Consider the following 19,203-nt stretch of genomic DNA (forward strand, 5'->3'; position numbering starts at 1 on the left):
ATCTATTATACTGCAATGGAACATTCATGTTTTGATAGCACATGTGGAGTAAATGAAACTTTTTATTTGTAGAAGATCACTGTATTTCACATGAGTCACTTTGTAAATGTTTCAATACTCCCATGCTGTCAGGGCACAGTATCTGACTGGTTGCCACTGGGGGTAAGGACAGCTGGATGGGCAACCTGTATTATTTTCTCTGTGTGAGGGATAAGTGAGGATTGAGATCAGACACTAGCTGTATGAATTCTTAGGGCAGTTACTCAATGATAACAATAGATTTTGTTTTGATTAGCCAAGATTCTGTTTGGAAGAAGCATTGCTAATATTGTCCTAAAATTTTGCCAGCCATTTCATTTGTAGGAGATATTGTCAGTAATATGCAGGTGTAATGCCAGCATCTCCTGGTGGGTTGTGAGATAAGCCATGTCTTCTGAATACAAGTGTTAGAATTTACTTCAGCACAGTTATTTATTTTCTCACAACTGATCTCTAATCCTGCTTAATCATAGTTGTAACCTACACACATAGGCATGTCAAAAGGTCACTGAGGTGGGTACCACATAGAGCAAACAGAGGATTGTTTTATCATCTGGTGATATTCAAAATTGCTTACATCTTGCCAGACTATGATTATTGCAAGGTATATTCACCACACTGTTGGTGCACTTGTCCTGTTGTGGAAGTAAGTGTCAACCTACAGTATTCACCTCTTGCAAAGCTTGGTGATAGTTCCAGTGTTGTTCATCTACAGTGAATATTTAGCCCAGAACAGCTGTCTACATCATTTCTTTTGTCAGCTGGCTCAAAAAAAATATGAGTAATGTCGAGGAGGATTTATTATTGTTGTGATAGCCCATAAAACTGCTGTATCAGTCAGGAACAAATCCAAAAACCAGAGGGGAGAAAAGGAGATAGCTCAGAGAGGGTGGATGTAATGCCACAAGAAACTTAGATATGACTTTTTATTTTCAAGCAGTGCTACATAACAGCTGAACTAGTAGGAAAATTTCAGCTTTATGTGAGAAAGCAATCTTGCCTGTTCTACTGAACCCAGGGGAATATGATACATTGCACAATAATTACTGTAAAGCGGCCCTCACCAACTGTAAGCCAAATGACAAGAAAGATTCGATCAGAATGTGGCATACCTGGTCTGTAGAATCCAAGCAACTACGCACTCACATCCAGTGTACATTTGAAGGATATTGCTCCACCCTGAGAATGTGAATGGCTGGAATACACTGCCTTTCCCTAATCTGATAATATGTTGGAAATGTGTGTAATTGTGGCTGTGCCCTTGTATATGTGTACAAAGGAGTGTTTGGGGAAAGTCAGTGCCTGCCATCTATGCCACCTGTAAGCTTTGAAAGTGGGAGGTGTTTTCAGCCACTTTGATTATGGGCACACCAGGCATCTACTCTTATCATCTGGCAGATGTGGAAGCAACTGTAGAAGAAATATACCTACATAGGGCATACCCAAAAGGCATGTTCTTTTTAAATTCAACATACAGTACTGTAGTCAGTGGGATATAATATTCTACATTAACTTATCGTCTGATGATTTTAGACAGCCTTTTGTAGCCTTGAATTTAAACTCATGCCCTAACCTTACCACAATTGTATGAGTTGCAGTATATCCAAGAAAACAAGAGATTAACAATCTGCAGCACAACTGAGATCATGATTATTTTGTTCAGAGCTTTTAAGGCTAACCTCTATGAGCCAACTCAAGACAGAAATATTTCTTAATATGTTTCTTTGCATAGCCATCTACTGCAGCAAAACTTCAGTTTTTGATGAAAGCAAACTGTAATGTTTCACTGTCATTGGTTACTTGAAACCACATATCCATCAAAAAGCAAAACAGTCAAAAGCAGCAATCAGGATAGAATAATAGCATGCAAGTAATTGCATGCTCCTACACACCCACAGCCATATCCACACTCAAATAACCTCATTGGGAAGCTCAAAGATGTCCAGTTCCATTGTGATGGAATGGGGTAGCTGCAGGTGGAATGATTGGACCCAGATATCACACAGGTAGACAATTCACCTACTGCCATCACTTGCTCGCAGAAGACTATGGTAGGATGGACTGTACATGATTTGTGTTGATGTCACCATTGATAGGGGTGTGTGATTCAGTTGAGGATGTTTTGGAACTCCAGGGGACCAGGAGTTGTGAAGATACTTTAGAATGGGAGGCTGTAACTGCATTGGCATCCTCCTTGACAGACAATATGTCAATTAGAAAGAGCTACACATAAGCTGTGCTGCTAACAACACACTCTAATGTTGGAATAATTTGTGTGTGTCATTCACATTTGTTCATCAGTCTGGAAATTTATGTATGTGTTCCTGTACAGGTGTTGTCCACCTGGTTCATGGCCATACTACCTAGCCAATAATAAATGTGATGTTTGTGGTAGTTGGGGATTCATTTGGAATCAAATAAAATGCCATGCTTCATTGCTTTGTGAAATAAATTTATCATGAGTGCTTTTAAGAATTTATACTCTAAGCTCAAAGTGTTCTCCAAAAAAAGAAAAATCCACTTGGAAAGAGTGATTTATTTTAATTTTAAAATCATTGATTTCTCTTTTCTTTTCCTTTATCTTTGTGTGGAAACTGTTATGTCAAAAACTGGAGGATATTATATCTAATAATAGTAATAATTTGGTCTAAAAGATTGTTGAACAGTATTTTAAAAATATTACAAGACTCTTAAATAACAGTACCTACTAAAAAATTAGGAAACCCAGTCAGCACCGAATGAGACTGGTCGTTATTGAATTTCCTGTGATGATTTGCCTCATAAAAATTCTATTGCTCTGGCAGAATGTCATGATAATTTTAAATCACTTACATGTACTGGATAAGTTATTTGTGACACCCATACATTTTTATCTTTCGGTTTAAAGTCCCTGATTTTGTGGATGGTGAAATACTGTTTTTTGTATTGTGTAATTTCACACCTCTTTTCTCCTTCCTCAGTTTCATTCAAAGTGCTGGTGACAGCTGTAACGTTTCGTATCAAGAAGCATTACATCAAGGACTAGTCGATGACGATCAGGAGATAGATACAGAGATGTCAACAGATTTCAGTATGTCTCATAACTATAGCAAGTTACAGACGTCACAACAAGACAGCTTATGTGGCACAAGATTAAGTTGTAGCATCAGGGAAAAGGAATTCCATAAGTTTAACTGTAGTTTCTGCCTACAGAGCTTCCCTTCAAAATACAGACTCATAATGCATATCTTCATCCACATTGATGGTGTGCAGGCACCTGCATATGTGTGTAAGTCATGTGGTGAGGTATTGCCCACTGATGACAGCTTGAAAGAACATTTGAGAATGAGTGAGGGTGACCAAGCATTACCAGCTGCCAACAGTGAGAAACTTGAATGCAGTGATGACCATGAAAACAACATCTCCTTAGAAAGTGTAAGAGAAGAAATTGTGGAACAGACTGAGAAGCAATCTTCATCCAAGGAAACCAGGAAAACTTTAAGGAAATCCTTCAGTGACATATGCAATACACATACTGTGACACAAGTTGCAGAGAAACTCAGATGTGATGACTATGGAATCATGTGTACAGGTGATCATGTTAATGTCCACACTATGCTAAGTGCGAAGAGACATCACAAATGTGATGTTTGTGGTAAATTGTTTACTCGTTCGGGCAGTATCAAGGTACACGAATTAATACACACGGGGAAGAGACCCCACAAATGCCGTGTTTGTGGAAAATCGTTTACTCAGTCGGGCAATCTCAAGACACACGAATTAATACATACAGGAGAGAGACCCTACAAATGTACTGTTTGTGGCAAATCGTTTATTAGTTCGGGGAATCTCAAGGCACATGAATTAATACACACGGGAAAGAGACCCCACAAATGCCGTGTTTGTGGAAAATCGTTTACTCAGTGGAGCACTCTCAAGACACACGAATTAATACATACAGGAAAGAGACCCCATGAATGCAGTGTTTGTGGAAAATCGTTTACTCAGTCGGGCAATCTCAAGACACATGAATTAATACATACAGGAGAGAGACCCTACAAATGTACTGTTTGTGGCAAATCGTTTAATGGTTTGTGGAATTTCAAGGCACATGAATTAATACACACGGGAAAGAGACCCCACAAATGCCGTGTTTGTGGAAAATGGTTTACGCAGTCGAGCAGTCTCAAGATACATGAATTAATACATACAGGAAAGAGACCCTACGAATGTACTGTTTGTGGCAAATCGTTTATTGGTTTGGGGAATTTCAAGGCACATGAATTAATACACACGGGAAAGAGACCCCACAAATGCCGTGTTTGTGGAAAATCGTTTACTCAGTCGAGCAGTCTCAGGACACATGAATTAATACATACAGGAAAGAGACCCCACGAATGCGATGTTTGTGGAAAATCGTTTACTCAGTCGGGCCATGTCAAGAGGCATTTGTTGACACACATGGGAAAGAGACCCTACAAATATAATGTTTGTGGTAAATCGTTTCCTCAATGGGGCAGTCTCGAGAAACATGAATTAATACACACTGAGCAGGGACCACACAAAGTCAATGTTGGTGGCAAATCGTTTTCAGAACTGGGTCATCTACAAACACAGAAATTAATACACGCAGGAATGAGCCCCCACAAATATACTTGCGGCAAATATTTTTCTTCCTCTGGTAATCTCCAGGAAATCATTAGTACACACCGGTAAATGACAACACAAATGTAGTATTTATGGCAAATTGTATAAAAACTCGAGTAACCTCAAGAAACAGCTATCACTACACACTGAAAAAAGGCTACACAGATGTGATATTTGCTGGGAATCTTTTACTCTAGTCTATCATCTTTAGAAGCATGCAATAATACATATTACGTAGAGACCACTCAAAGTATTGTTGAGGTCTGTAGACTTCCACATGTTCAAAGGAGACCACAAGTGTGTTATGAATATTGATCGCATGTACTACAGAAAGGTCACAAAAAAAGGACAAATCCGTTTTCACAGCTTCATGTTCAAAGAAGTTGCATACTAAATACAATATATGAAGCACACAATTGCAATTTTTTGTTGTAAATGCTCCATGCTATAACGATCTGTCTACAAGAAACTGGGGCATTGAAAGATATCTGTTTCTCGTTTGAGTAGAAGTCCTATGCAGTAATCAGGACTCCATATTCTTCAAGAGAATTTACCAGTATGTTGCTAGTTATTTGAAAGAAACTGCCATTTCAATATTCATGAAGCTGTAGGCAGTACCCAGTCGACAGCATAAATGTGTTTATTACACATCCATCACTCAGGCTATTTTTCTCAACGATGGAGAAAGATACAAAAATATCATTATTATGCAAACATGTTACTGGGGTATGCCTCCTTAATAGTAATGCTATTTGTGTGATCAAAATTTGCACACATGTGAACTATCTGTGCTACTTCTACATTAGGAAATAACTGATGGTGGCAAGTATGCAGAGATCAGGCAAAAATTGTAATCATCTGCCTAGTAGCATTTTGATTCACCTTCAGACTGCAATACAACAGTGCTTCTGTATGGTGTGGACTCATTAGTTCGCTGTTAGTTTTCCACTAGTAAATTGGACTATATGTCTACACACGTCTCACACAGTTCCCATTAACTGCAGGCTATCAGTTTGTTGCTTTGTAGTTAGTATGCAATAGCATCCCAAATTCGTTTCATAATGACCTAATGAGGTGGGAAAGACAACAGTGAGAGCTATCATGATGCTCAAACCATTGCAGTGTGATTCTGACCTTGTGATTTGAACAGTTATCCTGCTGTAAGATGTTGTCACTCTCAGGAAATACATCGAGCATTAAGTGACACAGAGGTTGCAATAATGTTCATGTTCTTCACATCTGTCATGGTGCTTCCAATTATGAGCAGCTGCTTCTTGGCGTCTCATATGAATATCCCCCATAGCATGACATTGCCACCATCTTTCTGCACCTGTTGTGTTGTGCATGTGTTGAACGACTGTTCATCTGGATGATGGCACATCTGGGCACAACCATTAACCTGGTCCACAAGAAATGTCACCTATCCCAACAGGTGACACATCTTTATTGGTATGCAGTCCAATCTCAATTATCCAATTCGTATTACTATAGTAACTGACAAGCATTTTCTTCTGTCTCCACAGATTGCCATCAATCCCACTTTACAAAGCAGCTAGGTTCTGATCTCCTTGTTCTAGGTAATGCATGGTAATCCTACAACCTTTTGTCAACTTGTGGATATCCCATCTTTCAACGATGTTCTATAGAGGCTAATGATAGAAGCATCTGAGCAGCCAACCATATTCACTGTTTTTTAGATGCACTTACCCAGGCACCAGGCAAAACCATCTGATCTTTGGCAAAGTTATTTATGCCAGTTCTTTACACAAACTGTAACTAGAATGATTACCCATTCATTGCTGGTTATATAGTTTCGTTACTACGTGACATAACCAGAATGCCACTGGGTAGCATACACTCCTCCTAGGGAAGTGGGTATAATGATTTGGATCAACCGTGTATCTTGACACAAAAGGATCTTATGGTACATTGTGTAGTAATTCAAATTTTCATGCTTCGTTAAATTTTATGCCAATACACTATTGTCAGTTTAAGTGCCATATTTCTTGTGAAAAATATTTGTATTAAAAATCCCTGTACATAATTCTGATTAAATGAAGATTAATTTTATGCATTAAATCTTTCAATTATTTGTCTGTTTTTAAATATCATGTAACTACTGTACAAACATCAGTGGCAAAACTGTCATCATGTAGTGTCAGATTATAATTCCAATTGTTTGTATAAACACGAGGACAGTTAAAAGAGCTCAGTGTGATTACTAGAATATGAATTTAATCCAAATGCATAATTTTTTATTGTAATAAGTTAATTTATTAAATGTGCTTTCTTTCTAATTACTTTGTTTTAATCTGATTTTTTTGGTTGTCTTTTATCTGCTTTAAACATGATTGCATAGTGTGTATTTTCCATAATATCTCTGAGTAAATCTGAGTTTTTCAGAAATCTTTACTAATGCTTTGTCTCAAATTTCATAATGTTTGTTTTTGGTCGGTGTTTTCGACTTCTCACCAATTTTTTATTGGTGTGAGGTAGTTCGTTTATTAAGTTTTGTCATACTTTCAATAACTTGAGACTATTTTTATTAAGTGATAGGCATTTCTGAAGTTTGCGACACTTTCAGCTATGTGGCTTTTTACTGTAATGAGAATGTATCTCTCATGATGGTTCTTGCAACATAATAGTATGCTGCTATCTAGGCTGCAATACTGCTGTGGCTTTTAAATATTTAGGAAATGTTTATCTATTTATAGTTTGTGGGCTCCCATCCTCATACACATTTCATTAGAAATTTTGGTTGTGACTTGGAAAGAAATTGCATGGATTTTAAATTGTCATTCTCCTTATAGTAATGTTGTTACACTATTCTGTCCAGCTACTTAGTTGCATATTTCTACTTCAGTCCCTGTTGGTACTGTGCTTTTTGTGGTTGGTCTATTTTAATCAAATCAGAAAAATATTTTGTTCTCTCAGTAATGCTTGCTGAGACAAACATCATTACTATTATTATTCAGGTAAGAACAGAGCCTTGAATTCACAAACTTACAATACTATACTCACATGAAGCTTAAATTCTGGCTTGAAACTCTTCTATTTTAGTAGTCTCATCACTGAAAATACGCTTGTGATGATTCTAAAGATTCTGAACAGAAATTAAGTAACCCACAGTGATATATTAAATTAGGAGTTCAAGTGACAGAAGCAATGGGAAATATTGACAATTGTACTTTGTCAAAATAAAGTGCTATTAATTGTTGTAATGTGGTATTTATATAATAAGACTGAAACAAATGTCATTATTAGTAACTGGTTATTGTTGCCATCATCATATGATATCCCTGACCACTTTTAGATGTTTTCCGCTGAAATATATGTGGCAAATTCCATAAAGGCTGTAATGAATGTCCTCACATTATCACCACAGCACTTCAAGCGTATATGGGTGGCATTTTATAACCAAAAAGTTCTTAGGAACATCATTTAGACACGATAATTGTTGCCTTGCACTCCTGTCCAAAATGGATCTTTTTGAAACCTGTATTGTTAGACATCTGTCGAAAGACTAATGTTAGTGTTAACTTGAGTCCAAACTGAATCATAAATCAAGAAAGTATGATTTTAAATATTGTTGTAAAGAGAATTGGAGTACTTTTTGTTTGAAATTACTTGAGTGAATGGAGTTTGTTGGAAGATGATACAGGTTTCATTTAAAGCTAGAAAAGCTGCTTTTCACTAAAATATAAAATTGTGAAAATAGTTTGCTGATTCATGCTACATATTTGGATTCTGCATTACGTATTCCTGCTATTTAAATTTTTTATTGTTTATGTTTAATGTGGCTACGTTTACTAAGGGTAAGTTAACTAGTGTGCCACATAGGACTGCAGGTGTAACTCACTCATACATTTATGCCCATAAATTTGTACAAGTTGGAGCTAGGCAGTTGCACATCGACATAGTTTCATATCTTTGGTTACAGTGCATGACACATGAGATAGATCTATGCAATTCATACATTGTCTCATAAAGAACAGATTGAGATACACCAGTATCCCCCTGTGGATGTTCCATTAGCTAAGTCTATTTGATTATACTCAGGTTGGTTGATTTTCAACAAATATTGCCGTAAAGCATGCTATGGGACATTTTTAAGCATTTGCATTACTACAAATAATTATGATCTCTCCAGAGTTAAGGCCTCATCTAATAATGGGGTACACGAAAGGAGCCTCCCTGAAGATTGCAATGTTTGATGATAAATACAGAGATATGAATTGCAATCAGGTGTACCCTGGGAAATGTCAGAATAACCTGGCAGCTGATCCTTTCACACCAGAAGTCGTTTTTGGGCCAGTGTTGACTATAATATACATGAATATTGAAGGAATACCTTCCTGCAAGCAACAACTCTTGCAAGACATGTGCCACACTAAGGACTGTGATATCTTGTGTTGAAGAAATACATAGATACCCGGCAGAGATGTCCTTCTCTTCCTGGAATGAAACTGGTTGCTGACATGATGTACAGTATGGAACCGCCATGCTTATAAGACCTGACCTTGAAGTCTGTAGTATTCGTCAGTCAGATAACAATAATTAAATTATTACTGTTAAGTAACTGTAGAGTCACATCAGCATATATACCTCTAGCAACAGATTTTTCCTTCACCCCACCTGAAAATTTTATTACAGAGAAAGATTCTATTGTGATATCTGATTTCAACAGTCACAGCCTTGCTTGGGGGTACACTCAAGAGGACCAGAATGGTGAGGCTGTCCTCATGTGGACTGAAACTTTCCATCTCTCACTCCTTCATGACAGCAGACTACCTCATTCCTTCTACAGTGAATGCTGGCCATAATCCGTATCTGATTTTCGTTAGTGAAAGTATTTTTAATACCTGCACTAAATTCGTCTGTAAGCCCATACCGAATACACAACGTCGACCAATTATGTGTCAAGTTCTCCCACAAGTAAGACCTCAAGAACTCCCTTTCAGACGAAGGTACAACTTCAAAACAGCTGATTGGTTGAAATTTTCAAAATTTTTAGATGAGAAAATTTAACTATAGGTCCTGTGATAGATCAATATGAGAATTTTGTTAACATCGTTAATGCCTCTGCCTTAGCATCAATTCTAAGGGGATGCAGAATGAACTATATCAAGGGTATATAACACATGAAACGATCACTCTTCTTAAAGAGTACTACAGAGAGTTGGAAGAAGATCCTTTCAGTGAAGCCACATCGAGCCTTGCACAGAATGTCCTCTCTTTAATATCTGAGGCTAAGAGAGAAGAATGGTTACAATTAATGACAGACTGTGACATGAGTAAAAGTAGTCAAATAGCCTGGAGGCTATTACATCGCCTGAGTAATGACAACACTCAGGTCAACACGTATGTTAACATTAAACCAGACCAAATTGCTTACCAACTCCTGATTAATGGCAGATTAACTAAACCCACAAATATAGAGAGGAAACAATTATTCAGGCAAACGGATCAAGAGAATAGTATCTTATCTCCATCTTTATCTCTTGAAGAATTGAATTCAGTCCTGAATAAATGTAAATAGGGAAGAGCAGTAGGACTGGATGACATAGAGCTGAACAAATCAAGAATTTTGGTTCCGCTAAAATTCTTTGGTTACTGCAATTTATGGGCAACTGTATTCGAGAGTGCAAGATCGCTAAAGTATGGCGAAAAATCAACAGTAATTGCCATACCGAAACACGGAAAGGATAGGAAAGATCCCAAAAATTATAGACCAATCTCTTTATTCTGTCACCTCCACAAAATACTGGAGAGGCTCATTCTTCAGAGAATGATTAGAAAGGCGGAGCATCTTCTAATACCACATCAAGCAGCTTCAGAGAAGGGAAGAGCCACACATCTTAACTATTAAACTTAACACAACATATCGAAGATGGATATGAGAAATGGCTCATTACAGGTGCTGTATTTATCCATCTATCCACAGCTTATGATACGATCAACCATCGGCTCGTTCTGAATAAAGTTTATGACATAGCTAAAGACTTCACATGCATGTGCAATATTAGAAACCTTCTCCAGAATTACAGATTTATTTATTTATTGTGGGATTTCAGGGAAAGAAAAGTAGGTGGAGAACTCAGAAAAATGGGCTGCCACAAGGCAGTGTGCTTGCACTGCTATTATTCAACATCTATACCAACGATCAACCCATCCCTGAAGTGACCCTAAGCTTTATTTATGCTGATGACTGCACTATCACTACTCAGGCTTACTGTTCTGAGTCTGTAGAAGATATGCTATCAAAATCTCTGGAAAAATTCACTGTTTACTATTATGGGAATTACTTGAAACCTAATCCTGCCAAGACCCAGATCTGCGCTTTCCACCTGAAGAATAAACAGGCAAATAGATCGTTAAATATAACCTGGGGAGACATCGTACTCGAGCATGAACCTACTCGCAAAAATCCTAGAGTAATACTGGATTGCACGCTAACATATAAAAAGTGTTGACTAAACACCAAACAGAAATAATAACAGTGCGAAAATTGACAGGCACATCAAGGGGTGCTAAACCATGCACTGTGCGCTAAGCGCGTTTTTCTGTGTTGTTCCACTGCTGAATATGCATGGTACAAGTCCAATCATGCCAGGAACGTAGATGAGGCTCTAAATGAGCCTTGCCAGATTATCATGGGTTGCTTAAGACCTATTCCTGTGGACAAACTCCATTGCCTCACTGGCATAGCTCCTCCTGAAACGAGATGTTAGGTAGCTGCGAAATATGAGAAAAGTAAGGCCACAACGAAGGAAGCCCAACCACTGGCTGAAATCAAGAAAGAGCTTCTTGACAACTATTGAGGTTCTCATTGAGAATCCACATGTGGCAAGGAACTTGTGATGGGGGGAGAAATGTCGGTATGTGGGAGAATGGATCGCTCCAAAGAAAGAACTCCCTCATTGATATTCAGAGAAGTGGTCAATATGGAGTCTCTCAGTAGATTATGATCAAACACAATGCGCAAGACCAGTCTGCAGACTTAAGGTTTCTCTGTAGACTCAGTTCTTTGCCAGTGTGGCTTTGAGCAGACTAACAGCCATTTCCCCTCAGTGTTCCTCATCACCAACCACCTGCACCATGCAAGACCTGTTGAGAGCTACACCAAATGCACTTGACGTGGCCAATTTTGGATATCATTTGTATATATATTTTTGACACTTCTGTTCTTTTGACATGACAAATAAATAATCTAATAATAGTAACTTCAAGAAAAAACTATATCATTTGGTTTTAATGTCCAGTGAAAAAAAGATTATTCATATGTTAGTGGAGGAGATATGACAAGATGGCTTTTGGTACAGTGATACTAGCAACGAAATGAACCTAATACAGCATCCTTTTTGTGGTTAACTAGACTGAATGCCACAATCATAGCATTAACTCTCATCATTTTGCAAGTACGAAGATGCACAACCTACTTAATAGAAACACAACTTGATATTCCTTCTGACAAGAACAGAGACAGTAACGATATCGTGGAAAATATTAGTACTCTGTGTATGAAAATCAGCAAACACTAAAAGGATGATGGATAGCAGCAGCTAGAAGAGTTGTACCTGAACAAAAAGAAAAACGAGTGAAATCCTAGCATGAAATAGTATCAGCATCATTAGTGGGAATATAGGAGCTGCTGCAGTCCAGAACACCATGTGGATTGTGGGCAAGGTAGAGTCGATGGTTGCGTGATTGTGTGAGGGCCAATTAAGAGTCATAAATGTAGTCAGGGAAGTCTGCAGTTATTGCAGTGCTAGTTTCTATTGGGCCCTCCAGGAAAGATGAAGTTGCCAGTCTCGATAGAAACAGGGATGGGTCAGCTGCTCTGTAGCAGAGATAAAACACAATTGAGGCTGTTGTAGATGGCACAAACCATGTTTGATTTGGCACAAGTAAATAAAGAAAGACTCACAAGCATATCGGACTAAATCAACCCCCCTGTACCAGCATGTGCACCTAGCTATGATTGAGCACAGAAAGTGGAACCATAACGACAAAGAAAAGACAAAAATTATTAATATCTATGGATCCTTGTTGGGACTGGCACACAGAGTTGTACATTCTTAACTTTTCACCCTTTCGAATAGCCCACGGATGTAGGAGAAAGGACATTGTTAGGAGCAAAAAATTACAGGGCAACAGTGTGTGTTCAGATCTGAGTTTGGTTTATATTACAGTAACAAAATAAAAAAAATATCTGTCCATAATAAAAGGTTTGCTGGCCATTAGATGACCCAGGGTAGTTGTTGGGGTATTCCAGATGTGGCAGAACTGTTGAAGTGACATACTCAGGAAAAGAAAATATTTGAAACACTTGGACAGTCATAATGGAAGGAGTCTTCAGAAATAGTGAAGTAGTAGTAACAACATAAATAAAAAGGCTGTGTTGATACTGAGGATAAATGTAGTAAGCAATAATAATTTTAACTGTGGGAATCAAAATTAATTAGAAGTAGAAAGTGCCAATACAAAAAAATGGCTCTGAGCACTATGGGACTTAACATCTGTGGTCATCAGTCACCTAGAACTTAGAACTACTTAAACCTAACTAACCTAAGGACATCACACAAATCCATGCCTGAGGCAGGATTCGAACTGGCGACTGTAATAGTCGCGTGGTTCTGGACTGAGCACCTAGAGCCACTAGACCACCACAGTCGGCAAAGTGCCAATACATTTACTATGAATAGAATGATACTGTGCAAAACTTACAATATGTTCAAAAATGGTAGAAATTTGAAAATTTACTACCCAGTCCACAACAGAATTAAAAGAAAGAAGAAAATACAGTAAAAGGGACAAATTCAAAAACAAGTGTGTACGTTGTTTTAGAAACTAGTATTCCATATTTTGAGAGGCAGTAGTATATATCATAACAAGAAAAACTGTGTAGGAGACATAAGCTCTAAAATACTTACTTTACGTTAAGGGGGATATAATGGAAAATGCAAACATTTATTTAAAAAATCATTACGGCCATATTTATTAATGTACAAATATAAAATTTTACATGTGTAAACCAAAAGAGCTGTGTTTTAACAGAAAAATATAATAAAATATGCAGGAATAATATTTTGCCAGAAATTTGAATTTTTTATTTTGTATTGTCTTTTTTTATGAAAAACCTCAACTCAAATTCTATTTCAGTGTTCTGAGAAGGCTATAATACCGCTAAACTACAGTTATTAATTTGTGGTACAAATTGTATTATTAACAGAGTTTCTGATTTTACATATCCAAAATAAACTTTCTTCTACATATCTAAAAATATCTACATATCTAAAAATTTGAATTTAATAGCATGCAGTTCTTGAAAATTTCATAGCATTAGCGCATATACTTTCTGAGAAAATGCTTCTAATAACGTGAGAAATGTAAAACATAGACATGAGGTTCAAAAATTTTCTTATCATACTTCTAGATGTAATAAGCTTACCTCAGTTTTAAAATTGTCCATACTGTTACATCCTCCAGATTTTTTATCTTTTCGACTCTCCCTGTCCCTTTTTTTACAGGTCAGACACTGATCTGTTAGCTTTCTTGACCCAGCCCTCATCGATGGTGTAAAATGATTTTGTTTTAAACACACCAGGATCTACACCAGCTCTATCCATCACTTCAGTTCTGCCATTATTTCCGTTGTTGTAACATGAAACTGCATCATAGACACCTATTTTGAGTACTTCAAGTCCACAGAATGTTCGTTTTGAGCATTTAATCCAAATTAAATTCTTGAGACTTTCATTGCATATTGTGTCTTTGCTTGAAGACACTTCCTCAATAAATCAGGGTTTGCAAGAAACATGAACATGAAAACTTTACAGCCTGGCAGAGAAGCTCTAAATTAATAAGTCTGAATCCAGTGGAATCCATATCAACATCATTAACTTGTACAATTATCCAGAAGCTGAGAGCTTATGTTCTTCAATTCGAGTAGCTTCCTCTTTTTTGTTGGTAAACCGATCTCCAAGAAACCTCCGTTTCCTAAACACTGTTTTTCCACCACCCATTATGCATAAATCTTTATTTCCACGTAAAGGTTTGCGGATTCAACCCACACCTACTAATATGTGTTAGTATGGTCAAAACGTAAATAAACCACATGCAAGAAAGTTTTCAGGCAGAGGTATAGATGTCAGCCGAAGATATCGAAAGAATATAGCCTTCACACTGATAAAAATTCCGCTGAAGCAAGCAGTTTCCCAAATGTGGGAAAAGGTGGGAGTGGCTGCCAGTGCAGAGTTAATCAGTTTAACAATTTAAATGCCTTTCTGAAGTTGCTATCACGGTAAAATTCACACAAAACATAGATTAAACTCTGTAGATCAAGAAAATGTTTTTTAAAAAATCGATTTGTTTGACCGAAACCCACTACATCCCACCGCAAGAGATAAGAGTACTTGTTGATTTTCGTACTGTGAAACATCTCTTCTCCTGCAAGCTCTTTTTTCCCAAAAGCTACCAAACAAATTGAACAGCCTATAGAAGGTAGTAAACAAATCAGTAGATTGCAACAAATAAGACGACTGTATTCTCTTATTGTGGGACAGTAGAGCTTCCAATGCATCTGCTAATGTATACAGCCAGCATTTGTGAGCCATCCCTGAAGGAGGTGTCCATTATAATGTCCATTACGCAATCTTCTATCTATGTCTTAGGCCATCTTGGGTAACCACATCCTGTGGAGAAACTCTCATGTGTGACAGATGTGTCGGCGGATGTTGATGATGTACACTCCTGGAAATTGAAATAAGAACACCGTGAATTCATTGTCCCAGGAAGGGGAAACTTTATTGACACATTCCTGGGGTCAGATACATCACATGATCACACCGACAGAACCACAGGCGCATAGACACAGGCAACAGAGCATGCACAATGTCGGCACTAGTGCAGTGTATATCCACCTTTCGCAGCAATACAGGCTGCTATTCTCCCATGGAGACGATCATAGAGATGCTGGATGTAGTCCTGTGGAACGGATTTCCATGCCATTTCCACCTGGCGCTTCAGTTGGACCAGCGTTCGTGCTGGACGTGCAGACCGCGTGAGACGACGCTTCATCCAGTCCCAAACATTCTCAATGGGGGACAGATCCGGAGATCTTGCTGGCCAGCGTAGTTGACGTACACCTTCTAGAGCACGTTGGGTGGCACGGGATACATGCGGACGTGCATTGTCCTGTTGGAACAGCAAGTTCCCTTGCCAGTCTAGGAATGGTAGAACGATGGGTTCGATGACGGTTTGGATGTACCGTGCACTATTCAGTGTCCCCTCGACGATCACCAGTGGTGTACGGCCAATGTAGGAGATCGCTCCCCACACCATGATGCCGGGTGTTGGCCCTGTGTGACTCGGTCGTATGCAGTCCTGATTGTGGCGCTCACCTGCACGGCGCCAAACACGCATACGACAATCATTGGCACCAAGGCAGAAGTGACTCTCATCGCTGAAGACGACACGTCTCCATTCGTCCCTCCATTCACGCCTGTCGCGACGCCACTGGGGCGTGAGCGGAAGACGGCCTAACGGTGTGCGGGACCGTAGCCCAGTTTCATGGAGACGGTTGCGAATGGTCCTCGCCGATACCCCAGGAGCAACAGTGTCCCTAATTTGCTGGGAAGTGGCTGTGCGGTCCCCTACGGCACTGCGTAGGATCCTACGGTCTTGGCGTGCATCCGTGCGTCGCTGCGGTCCGGTCCCAGGTCGACGGGCACGTGCACCTTCCGCCGACCACTGGCGACAACATCGATGTACTGTGGAGACCTCACGCCCCACGTGTTGAGCAATTCGGCGGTACGTCCACCCGGCCTCCCGCATGCCCACTATACGCCCTCGCTCAAAGTCCGTCAACTGCACATACGGTTCACGTCCACGCTGTCGCGGCATGCTACCAGTGTTAAAGACTGCGATGGAGCTCCGTATGCCACGGCAAACTGGCTGACACTGACGGCGGCGGTGCACAAATGCTGCGCAGCTAGCGCCATTCGACGGCCAACACCGCGGTTCCTGGTGTGTCCGCTGTGCCGTGCGTGTGATCATTGCTTGTACAGCCCTCTCGCAGTGTCCGGAGCAAGTATGGTGGGTCTGACACACCGGTGTCAATGTGTTCTTTTTTCCATTTCCAGGAGTGTATTTCTGTAGTGTCTGAACATTGTTAATGGCGCGTCCATACACCAAATATTCCAAGTGTCCCCACAAACAAAAATTCAAGGGATGACAGTTGGGGGATTGAGCTGGCCAAAGTACTGGGTCACCTCATAAAATCCATTGTCCAGGTGGTGTTCTCATACATTCAGCAGAAATTGGGCTGACGCTCCATCTTCATTCGTTGGTGGAATGCTATATTGTCTAGCAGTGCAGACAAGTCAATTGTTTGGAATTAATGATACCGCATACCAATGAACATGTTTGCTAGCGCTTGGTAGTATAAAGGTTACACTATAAGAGCTGATGTGTTTCACAGTGAAGAAGATGAACAAGTTCTCATAGTTCTTACAGTATGCATTTTGAAGTCCATATTGACGGCACATTTTTGTCTTGTTTTGATTCATACTACCACATCTAACAAAGTGGAGTACTTTTTTAACACCCAGTATACAGCAGCATAAAATTATCCCACAAAAACGAAAAACAGAGATATGCTGTGTCAAAATAAATTGCGTGAGGCACACATGCTGCGCTGTGGAGCGACCAGTATGGCTGAAAATAAACGCACTTCATAAGCTGAGATCAGAGTGCAGGCAGTTTTATATGATAATATTCACCACCACTTGCATGGACAATATGAGGATTTTGGCTGTGTGCTTTTTTACCATTTGCGTGCATTTTACCAACTGCATGTATTTCATCAACCAGATTTTTATCATGAAATTTATACATGCGGAGTGCCTTTTATGCTTTGACTTCATGTAATGTAGCATGGCAATTTTATAGCAAGTTACAGAAGATCAGATGATGGCAGCATAAGACTACCATATTGGAGCAAAAGAGTGTCTACACTGTGATGGTGGCATATGAAGTGTGCTCATTTTAAAACCTATTACAATAAAACCTAATATTCCTATGAAACTAGGTTGAGAGAAAGATAGCAGAGCATTTATGTAAAAGACAACTGTAGCCCTAACTGTTAACAAGCACGAAAAACTTACAAATGCTTGTATTAGATACTATGAACATTCTATCTCCCATAGTCACAACTACATGTTTTTCTCTAATTCTTGCTTGCCTTGTCCCATTTTACGATGGGGGTTGACATTTTTTATTGGGTTGTGGTAATGTTAGTGACTGTGGGTGACTGTGTGCCCTTCCTGATGCCACTATTCCCCCACTATTGAGTCTGTATATCCTCTCTGTCTGCATCTAGAGTAAATTTCAAGTGAAAAACGGAGAACATTTTCTTTTAAATTTTTGTGTAGTGAGTATCTGAGGTACGACAACACTAACCAGCCTATATTTACATAATAGATTCTGGGAAATCGCCTAAAAATCATACCCCGGTTCATCAGTCCTCCATGAGGCTAATTCAAACTAGTGTTGGTTCGCCTCCCCAAATCTTGTATGTGGTACATAAACGTGTGTGGCTATCTGGACAGGCTGCAGCATCAGAGTTAGATAAATAACAGATAATTTAACCCAATAAAGATGTGAAGCAAATGGCAGCAACAAGAGCAGCAGACATAGACGAAATTGTAATTACTCATTACCACACATTATAAAAGAAATAGTGTGTTGTTTTTCTGTTTCCAAAAATAACCTTAAAGAATTATAATGGGGTAGCTTGTTTAAATGTTTTTCAAGAGCAAAGATTTACACGACTTTTATTGTGAACTTCTGTGAAAGAAAAATGAATCACGTGAGAATGGATGGTCAGGAGACCTGCAGTACGTTACTGTAGGCGATGTTGCAATGACATGGTGCGTTGATACCAGATTGTTGTCTTAGCATTTCGTGATGAAAAAGCATAGCTGAAAATTCCATTTAATCCATAAGAAACTACAACACTCGTGACGCTCCTGGAAGGAGGGCAACATCCTCAAGTCACAGGACAGACTGCGACAGTGTCAGCACGCTTGCCTCAGCAATGGCCTGTTATATTGGGCAGTATGTAGAGTCAGGTGAAGCGATGTGGTCAGCACAGCAGCACAGATGCCGATTTAGACAGCGAGTGGCAGCCAGCAACAAAGGTCAGACAGACTTGGCACAGTTACACAGCTTGGACTGAGGTACGCCAGAATGTGCAGAATGAGACTGTAGACTCAGTGTGGATGGCGGTGATTCACAGCGATGATGAGTACCAACACAGACAATGGGAAACAACTACTGTGTTTGCCCACATGAGAAGATAATCGACAACAGTGTTAACGTGCTCAGTCGAGTGCGCCTTGGCTCTGGAACACAGAACACCAGGTTAGGTGACAAGTAGTGGTCAGTGGTTTGCTAGTGGGTGCGAAGTCAGCAGCATTCAGATGCAGTACAGGTAGCAGGCCCACACTTGGCGGAAGCAGAGTCTGACAGTGGCAG

The 19,203-nt window shown here is 39.3% G+C and overlaps 1 protein-coding gene across 1 annotated transcript in view; it reads left to right on the plus strand.

Moving 5' to 3' along the window:
* The window catches only part of LOC124554062 (zinc finger protein 70-like), a 105,974-nt gene extending 99,239 nt beyond the window's left edge, over window positions 1-6,735 (plus strand). The window contains exon 7 of the mRNA XM_047128103.1: window positions 3,000-6,735. Within this exon, the coding sequence (XP_046984059.1) occupies window positions 3,000-4,734 (1,735 nt within the window). The 3' untranslated portion in view covers window positions 4,735-6,735. The remainder of the gene's footprint in view (window positions 1-2,999) is intronic.
* The last annotated feature ends 12,468 nt before the right edge of the window (window positions 6,736-19,203 follow it).

Source organism: Schistocerca americana, chromosome 11 (genome assembly GCF_021461395.2).
Source record: "Schistocerca americana isolate TAMUIC-IGC-003095 chromosome 11, iqSchAmer2.1, whole genome shotgun sequence".
NCBI classification, from domain to species: Eukaryota; Metazoa; Arthropoda; class Insecta; order Orthoptera; family Acrididae; genus Schistocerca; species Schistocerca americana.